Here is a 9,369-nt window from a genome sequence, read left to right as displayed (position 1 = left end):
GGGGGCGAGGGCGCCGCCCGGGGACCAGAAACACCAGGACACAGCCGGGCCACCAGGAAAACCAGCGCGGGATCCCACCGCCACCCACACACGAGGGCGGTCCCGCAACGCCTGGGACGCCGGCCGTTCCTGGCCATCCCTGGAGCGGGCCCCACACCCCAGCCCCGCCGCCAGGGCCGGCGTGCCGTCCACCCAACCTTCCTCCATCCATCCATCCATCCTTCCTCAACAGATCCGTCTTCCGTCTAAGCCTGACCCCGAGGCTCAACATCCTGGGGACACACTCTCGAGCAAGGGCGGCCCCGACCGGGCCCACCACACCGCCACCGGCTGCGGCTCAGGGGCGAGGGCGGGCACGACAGGCTCCTCCTCACCACGGCTGCAGGGCTGGGGGAGCCGGGGCCGACCAGGCAGTCGCACCCCAACGCCCCCCCCTTCCCCCTGGGCTCACACCACGGGGCCGGCTGCGCACAACACAGCACACACGGCTCCCCACTCGCCGGACACCCGGCAGGGCCCAGCGGGACCCTCCCCCAACTCAGAGGGGGGAGGCGCGGGCCGCAGTAGGCAACAAGCAGCACACGGCCCCACCGCGGGGCCGGTGCACCCATCACCCCCCTTCCCCACGGGGGGGGGGGGTTCTGCCCACGTGCTCTGGCAGTCGCCACAGTGGCCACTGCGCACTCAGGAGGGGCAGCGGCTGGGGGGTCCGGTACCCCAAGGCTCCCTCTCGGATCGCTAGAGAAGGCTTTCTCACCGAGGGCGCACCGTCCCTCACCCGATCGTCTCTCCTTCGGGCCCACGGAGGCACACCAGGAGCCGCCACTCAACTGGGCGGGAGGGGTCTGCGGCATAGGTAAGCGGACCACCACACAGGAGCATGTGCGCGGTCAGGGCCCCCTGCAAGGCCTCATCCGTCAGCCGCCACGACGAGGGGAGCACACAATGCTTCTCTTACCGTCTCGACCCCCCCCATGGGACACACGCACACCACCGCGGCGGGGACCCAAGGAGGACACAGGGTTAAGGGAAAACGACACCACCACTCGGCCTCGGGCACCTGAGGGACGACCTGGAGCACTCCAGGGGCACCACCGAGGGTCCAACGAGGCATGCTCACACACCCAAGCACGGGCACGCGGCATGGCAGCGGCACAGCCCTCCCCACCGCAGGGAGGGCCGCTCGCGGGGCACACGCCAGGAAGGCGAAGCAAGCGCATCTGCTGTGTCCAAAGCCCAACGGCCCCCACTAGGCACCCCAAGGCGGGGGACGGGAGACCGAAGGTCAGGGCCGGAGGCCACACCCCAACCCCTGCCTTCCTCACCCTGCCCGAGGGGCAAGGGGGAAAAGACAGGCGAGGGGCCCCGTGGACAGACCGAGAAGAGCGGACACGTTCACTGGGAACACCCGTCCCTCGTCCGGCACGGCTTAGGCCCGGCCCGGGAGAGCACAACCACACCACATCAATCAGTTGAGCCAAGGTGTGTGTGGGGGGGGGGGGAAGGCACAGGCGAGGACAGTCACCGGAGGGGCCCGCTTTAAGCCTCGCCGACAACCTCCCCCCCGCCTGCCCACAACCTCACACCTCAGGCGAGAGCAGCCAACGACCCCAGGAGGAGAACAGCTGACACGTGGCACGGAGCCTACAGGGCAGGGGTCGTCCCAGCCGCCACCGGGTGCCCGCAGCGGGGAGCACAGGGCCAAAGACCCACACCGCCTCGCCCCACCGCCCTCGGGTCGCCCAGACGCGGCACCACGAGCTGGGTCGGCCAGACACGCCACACAGGAGCCGGCGCACAGGCCCAGGCAGGCGGCTCCAGCGGCAAAGGCAGAACCAGGCGCCAGCTGGCGGCCCACAGGCCCGGAGCCCCGCGTGCATCCAGAGACCCAAAGTCCTCGGCGGCAGACACCAAAGGAGACCGTGTCAGCACTTACCTGGTGGCAAAAAAGACCTATTTTGGGCGACAAAATGACAGCAGACGACAGCGGGGCCCATCTATGACTCGCAGGGAGGGACCCCGGAACCTTGACCCGGCCACCTGTCCCCAGCACTACCCCATGAACATCAGGCCTGGAGCTCTCGGGGGCCATCTGGTCGACTTGGGGGGGGGGGAGAGGGGGCCGCGTGGTGGCAAAAGTGGGGGCGCGGACGCCAAGGGAGAGGGAGCTGGCCGGAGACTCCCTCCCCGCTTCGCCCACACGGGTAGGCGTACCGGTCCGTCCGAGTCTCCGAACGGGGATTTGACTTCGACGTGCATAAAGAAAAAAGAAGAAAGAACCGTCAGCGGGGCGCCTCCAACAAGACGAGCGGGCCCCGACCAGGGCCCACGCCCGGGGCCCAGACCGTCCTACACAGGGCACCCAGGACGGCTCGAGCCGGTCCCCACCCACCTCCTGACTGACCGGGATTCAGGGAGTTGGGGAGGGGTGAGAAAAAGTCGCGTCCAACGACCGAGACCCACGAGGGCACGCTGAACGGTCGAGCGCGCCCTCCCCGGCCACCCGCGGAAGCAGGGCCCGGTCCATCCACGTCTCCGGACCTATCGGGACTTTGAGAAAAGAAAAGGCATGCGTGCCGGGAGACGCCTCAGGCGACCGGACCCCACCGGGGGACCGCACACGCGCCCGCGCCGGCCGTCCTCTCCGGGTCACCCCTCACGACTCCGGCGGGCGGGTCCCCACCTCCGGAGTGCGACGCGGAAAACACCTCGGTCAGAGAGAACCCGAGGGCCCGGACCCAGCCGCGCCCTCCGCCGACCTCCACGCCACAGTCCGGGCCGGTCCCCACCTCCGGAGCGGGGCCGAGGGCGAAGCAAACGCTCCTGAGGGCGACCCGGGAGGAGGCAGGACCGCCGAGTCCGAGTCCAGGCGCTCCGGGCAGGGAAGACCCTCTCCCTGCCCACCTCGGCGGTCCGGCCCAGGTAGGGTCCGGCCGGTCCGTCTCCACGGCCGGAGGGGCACGGGGAGATGCTGGTCGACCCGGCCAGGCCACCCCAGAGCCGGGATCTGGAGCGCCGCGACGGTCACCCTCCTCAGAAACCTAGAGAACCAATCTCCGGCGACAGCAGGACGTCCCTAGGCCTCGGTGTCACCGGGACTGTCACCGCCAGCATAGCCCGTCTCTGAGAGCACTGCCTCGGGCCCGGCGGCTGAGTCACAATCCTCCTGAAGGTCTCGCCGAAGCTCCGGAGGGGAGGGACAATATAAAAGCGGCCGCCAGGTGGCTCCTGACAACCGGCTCGACCGTCCCGAGGACGGGTCGCTGTCGCCGGCCGCCGAGGAGCCACCGCGCCGGCCGCCCAAACGCCCGAGCTCGGGCCGGAGCCTCCTCCGCCTCCGAGCCACGCGACGCGACGCGACCCCGGCCGCAGAGGAAGGGAGAGGAGCTGGGAACTATCTCCTCAGGAGGCTGCCCCGAAGGAGACGCGCTCCCCCCACGCGATTCCAGGGTGGTGGGGGGACATTCCACGGAGACGCCGGCGGCGGGGGCTCGGGGGCCGAGAGAGGGGCACCAGTGACATCCCGGGCTCCCCCGGACCCCCTCCCCCCAAAAGAGGGAGTGAGAGAGGGAGGGAGGGAGGGAGGGAGGGAGGGGAGGAAGGGACCGACCGGCAAAGTGAAACCAACCAGGCAAGCGCTGCTCGGAGAACAAAGCAGGACTTTGGAAAGCAGACACAGACACAGACACGCAAACCCAGGAGCAAGAAAGGGAAACGAAGGAGACACTCGGACCCCCAACAAGAGAAAACAAAACTCAACCTGGGTAGAGACCGTGACCAAGTCCAAAGACAACAAACACAAGCAAGCGCGGGTGGGTGGGGAAAGTGCACTTGAGGTCAGGAGAACGTGGATTTCAAGATCACTGGCCACAAACACCGGAAAGGCGGGCGGCCGGCCGGGCGGTCTGGGGTGGCAGGGCTGCGGGGGTGGGGTTGAGGGGCGTGGTGGGGAGGACCGAGTCAATAGGGATCCACTAAATAAGCCCCGGACTCCATGACAACAGCCAAGTCAATGAATGCATAACTTTTTGAAGTAGAACCGAAACGAAATGAAACAAAACCACCAGGCAGGAAAGTCAAGTCGTAGAACTGCTCTGGCAGCTTAAAAGTCAGAGAGAGGGAGGGAGGGAGGGAGGGAGGGGGAGAGAGAGAGACAGAGAGAGACAGAGAGAGACAGAGAGAGAGAGAGAGAGAGAGAGAGAGAGAGAGAGAGAGAGGGAGAGAGGGAGAGAGGAGAGAGGGAGAGAGAGAGAGAGAGAGAGAGAGAGAGAGAGAGAGAGAGAGAGAGAGAAAGGGAGAGGGAGAGAGGGAAAGAGGGAGAGAGAGAGAGAGAGAGAGCGCGAGAGCGAGAGCGCACATGTGCATATACGCATGTACATATGTGTACGGACACATATTCGCATCTATATATACGTGTGCACACATGCGTATAAACAAGCGCGTACGAAGGGCATGCATGCATGCTCACGTACACGCATGTGTCTGTGCGTGCACGTATATGCCTAGGCGTTTAAAGTGTGCATGTATGCTTGCGTGTATATACGTATGCACAGGCATCTATACACATACGTACACGGATATGCACGCGCACGAATACACATGCTCATATGTGCCTATACATAGATATACACACCTACATTTAAATAAACACGGGCGTGTAAACGCATATAGATGCACATGTGTGTGTACGTGTGATGTATACGCACAGGTGTGTGTGTGTGTGTGTACGCATGGGCGGACACGTACGTGCATGCTTACATATGCACACATATCCGCCTGTGTATATGCACACGTGTATGTACACGTGTGTACATACATATGCACACATACCTAGACGTCTACATGTAGCGTATATACGTCCACACAGACGTACGGCTGTATATGTGTATACATATACACACATGTATGTGTAAGTAAACATACACGCATATACGTATGTACAGTTGCAAGTGTGTGTATAGAGTGCATATACACAGATTGATGTGCATAGATGCACACACACGCGTATGCATGCATACACGTACGTATTAGTCAGTGTACATGTACCTATGTGCATACATACGCATGTGTCTGTGTTGATGTCTACGTGCGCGCGTGTGTGCATACATATAGGCGTCAGACAACTGAACCTCCAAAAGAGAAACAATCCCCGATGAGCGAAGTCGGCAGGAGGCCCGAACAGACACCTTCATTCAAAATAAAGGTAGAACAGACAGACACTCAGAAGCACAAGGTAGAAGACAAATCAATGGCGGGGCTGGGCTGGGCTGGGCTGGGCTGGGCTGGGCAGCTGGGGGTGGGGGCGGGCTCACGGAAGCACCCCGGGGCGTTTATCTGGACAACGATAACTTGGAGGGGAAAGGCCCAGGAGCTGGACTCGCAATCGCGACAGCAAGTTTGAAACATCAAAAGACAGTGGCTCCTGATCGATGGAATGCATCTTTCCTGCAGCTGAGAAAAGTGTTGACGGACTCAGAGATATCAGAGCTCATCACCTGGCACCTCACAGAGAGAGAACCCCCATCACTAGGGAAACGAGTCCTGGGATCCCTCAGGACACTCCACCAAAGATTCCCCATCCGACCCAACCCGGCAACTCCACGGAGTGCCTACGGCGGGGACCAAGAAGATATGCGCGTGTGTATGTGTGGTATCGACACCTATACCTAGGTAGACATCCGTACAAACAGAATGATAGAACTCTCTGTCTGTGTGCCTACACCTGTATCTATTCAGGTGCGCGTGTGCGCACGCGCATGCAGACACACACACACACACACACACACACACACACACCACACCACACCACACCCACCCACCCACCCCCCCCCCCCACACACACAGACAAATGGGACTCAACCACCAGAAGGGAATAAAATCTCACAGTCTGCAGGAACTTGGAGAGATCTTTAGAAAGGCTATTATGCTAAATGAAGCACCTCAGATCAGTCGTTTCCATGCAGAATCTACCAAAGGATACACCGTGAACAGAACAGAACAAATCAGAAGCAGGCGCATAGATACCATAAAGGAACACATGGGTGGTGGCCAGAGGAGGGAGGGGGTGACGCGGTGGCGGGGGTGGGTGGGGAAGGGGAGAGAGTGAGTGAGTGCCACTGGTGACGGAGACAGACGAAGCGGTGCAGCCTTCCACGGATGAAATCAGTGAGTCACGGGCACGTCATGACACCAAATGCCATCTGCCGTGACACCAAGTGGTGACGGACAGTCACTCACGAGATGTATCCTGGTGATCGCTGTGTCCTTCCTGCGCTACACTGAAACATCGTCTGTACACCTGAAAATTAATGGGGGAACAACAACAGGAACAAAACCAAAACAAGGAAAGAAGGAAGGAAGGAAGGAAGGGAGGGAGGAAGGGAGGAAGGAAGGCAGGCAAAAGAAAACGTTGTCAGTCAGTTAGACGTCAATTTGAGAAGAGTGGGACTGAGAGGGGTGGGGGAGAGAAACTAGGGTGAGGAGGAGGAGGAGGAGCAGGAGCAGGAGCAGGAGGAGGAGGAGGAAGAAAAGGACCAAGTGCCTTGAGGGGGAGAGGGAGATAAAGGATCCAAAGAGTGGACAGGACGGTCAGGTCAGTGCCATAGGGAAAGGAAACGAAGCCAAGGAACACATTCCCAACGGTGGTTTTGTCCAGTCCAAGATGAAGATGTGGATAGCACAAGTGTCCTTCCTCCAGCACACAGGGACACACAGGCCTCACTTGGCGAGGCAGTTCAGGATAACCCTGAAAGCTGAAGCTGAAAAAAGAAGCCGTCACGTTCATCCATGGCTGAAAAGTACCATGGTCCTACGACATGACATTCAAAAATCCTACCAAACCATTGAAAGACTCTCTCACTCACTCGCCATTAAAAATGTAGAGAACAGAAAAGGAGCGAAACGATGGTGGGTGGGTGGGTGGGTGGGTGGGTGGATGGATGGATGGATGGATGGATGGATGGATGGATGGATGGATGGATGGATGGATGGGTGGATGGATGGATGGATGGATGTGGATGGATGGATGGATGGATGGATGGATGGATGGATGGATTTCCATGATAGTCTGATTATGGAACACACTGACAGAAAAGCATCCGATTCACTTCTGTAAAGAATCTGTCTTGCCTTCCCGGCCTGGTGTCTTTCGTATGTCTGGATGATTCCCTCCCCCACCCCCACTCCCAGCTTTAAGGTCAGCCTCCAAAACGAAGCCCTGTGTGCTCTCAAGGTCCCGCCGGAACTCTCTCTTCGGAGCGCCCTTCTGAAGGGGGACGTTTTCACCCACGTCATCGCCCTGAGACAGCTTCAGCCTGTCCCTCCCCTCCCCCCACCGCCGCCTGCCTCCCTCCTGCTCCTCTTCCTCTTCCTCTTCCTCCTCCTCTGAACTCTTGAGCTTCTCCTCTCACTGGCCTCTCATCCCACACGGTGGCAGTGTCGGCCTAGGTATGCTCAGGTGTTTCCTAACCGCATCCAAGTGGACTTCCACTGTTTCTCGGCTGCGTCGTTCTGGGACCATTTCTTCCTGGCCTTTTCCACGGGTGGGGGAGACCTGGACGGGCCGGGCCCAGGCGGGGCGGGGGTGGGGGTGAGGGAGCGTGCATGTGGGGGGAAGGGAAGGGAAGGGTGGGGGCAGAGAGGAGGAGGAGGAGGCCGGGGGGGGGGGGGAGAGGGGAAACACAACTCCCCAGTGCCAGTGCGTGCCTATGGCCTGGAAAACAGATCACACGCCAGGCTAGCTCCGAAAAAGGGGATCGGTCATGAGACCGGGCACGTGTGTTCTTTCTTTGCAGAGTCCCTGCAGATCGAACAGGCAGGGGCAAATTTTGGGCTTCCCGCAGTTAGAACTGTTCAGCCATTGTAGAAACAGGCGTCTGAAACACCGGGGTTAGGCTCTCGGTGCGATGTCCACAAGCCGTAGCCATTGAAATGTGTGCACACTGGAGCCGCCGTGCAGAGGGAGATCTCATCCGGCTCCATGTGTTCTTCCAGTGAATAGGCCGGGATCTCAGGAAGAACAGACATCCAGAGAGTTGAGTGAATCTGACCGTCACGCTTTCAGAATTCAAGTGAACTAGAAAGGAGGTTCACTCACATGTGAGTTTGTCTTTCCATAGGCTGAATCCTCTCTTTGAGCAGATTAGGGTTCCGGGGGCAAAATGGAGCAGAGAGGACAGAGAGTTCCCTTAGGTCCCCTGCTCCTCCCGCAACGGTCTTAGGAACATCCTGCCCCAGAGGAGTGTGCCGGCCACAACCCACCTACACGGAGACGTCAGTGTCAGTCATCCTCGTCCAGAGTCCCCCGTCTGCCCTCGCCTTCACGCCTGCCTGGCATTGTCCGTTCTATAGGTTTGTATCGAACCTGCCCGGAGCCCAGTGGCATCTTCCCTGATCGGGGATCGATCGAAAACACCCTGTCCCCTGCCTCATCGGCAGGTGGATTCTTAACCACTGGGCCACCAGGCAGGGAAGTCCCTTCACAGCCTTCTAAAATCATCTACCCTGAAACATGAAATGTTGTCATCCAAATCATTGGACCATCACGACTGAAATGAAGGAAAATATGTTCGTTAAAGAAAGTCTCAACTCCTCAGTGCTTGCCTTAGAACCACAAAGGCATCTCTCTCTCTCTCTCTCTCTGCCTCTCTCTCTCTCTCTCTCTCTCTCTCTCTCTCTCTCTCTCTCTCTCTCTCTCCCCCTCTCTCTCTCTCTCTCTCTCTCTCTCTCTCTCTCTCTCTCTCTCTCTGCCTCTCTCTGCCTCTCTCTCTCTCTCTGTCTGTCTCTCTCTCTCACACACACACACACATGCACGCTCCATAGTCCGAAGGAAACCAACTTCTGTGTTTATCCATCCCGCTTGTTGTGGCTGTTGTGCCTTCGCTAGTCAAAGAAGCTGACCTAATGTGGAATCCGATGTCTTCTTCTCTAGGACACTTCGAGAAGCAGCAAGAGTGCCAGTTTGTGAGAACCGAAGGCCAAACCGGCGTGATGTAACCCGGCGAAGTGTGTCGTCAGAGGCCCATCTAGATTCGCACTCCAGTTCACGGAGGGGAGCAGTGGGAACAGGAGTGTGGACCCTTCCCACTCCCCCAGTGAACATCTGTCCCGTGGAGGGGGTATAGGAACCTCATGACCTGACCCACGTGGTGAACAGTCACCAAAGACAAAGAATTCCTACAGCCAGACGTTTGCAACCACGAACCCTGTCCCTCCATCACCTGACCTTTCAGAATGCTACGTGGACCCCTTTCAAGAAGCTTGGGGCAGGAAAAAAAAAAAAAACAAAAACAAAAAAACAAGAAGAAGCAGAAGAAGCAGCAGCAGCAGCAGCAGCTGGGGGCTTGGAGGTACGGACCCCTGAATTCTCCT

General features: G+C 59.4%; 1 protein-coding gene and 1 long non-coding RNA gene across 3 annotated transcripts in view; both read left to right on the top strand.

Moving 5' to 3' along the window:
- The window catches only part of LOC122437902 (collagen alpha-1(I) chain-like), a 3,780-nt gene extending 1,377 nt beyond the window's left edge, over positions 1 to 2,403 (top strand). Inside the window, exons 2-4 of the mRNA XM_043462380.1 lie at positions 1 to 712; positions 1,592 to 2,095; positions 2,209 to 2,403. The exon at positions 1 to 712 is cut by the window's left edge and continues 767 nt beyond it. Coding sequence (XP_043318315.1) covers positions 1 to 712; positions 1,592 to 2,095; positions 2,209 to 2,403 — 1,411 coding nt within the window. The remainder of the gene's footprint in view (positions 713 to 1,591; positions 2,096 to 2,208) is intronic.
- A 4,722-nt stretch (positions 2,404 to 7,125) lies between these two features.
- On the top strand, positions 7,126 to 9,097 carry LOC122438792. 2 transcript variants are annotated; one of them, XR_006268642.1, is made up of 3 exons: positions 7,126 to 7,446; positions 7,993 to 8,097; positions 8,930 to 9,097. It is a non-coding gene; the product is annotated as an uncharacterized LOC122438792 (long non-coding RNA). The 2 variants fall into 2 exon arrangements; XR_006268640.1 differs by having other exon boundaries at positions 7,993 to 8,349.
- Positions 9,098 to 9,369: the final 272 nt, after the last annotated feature.

This window comes from Cervus canadensis, chromosome 3 (genome assembly GCF_019320065.1).
Source record: "Cervus canadensis isolate Bull #8, Minnesota chromosome 3, ASM1932006v1, whole genome shotgun sequence".
NCBI lineage: Eukaryota > Metazoa > Chordata > Mammalia > Artiodactyla > Cervidae > Cervus > Cervus canadensis.
The sequence above is the reverse complement of the archived record's forward strand: the minus strand, read 5'-3'. Positions and strand labels throughout refer to the sequence as shown.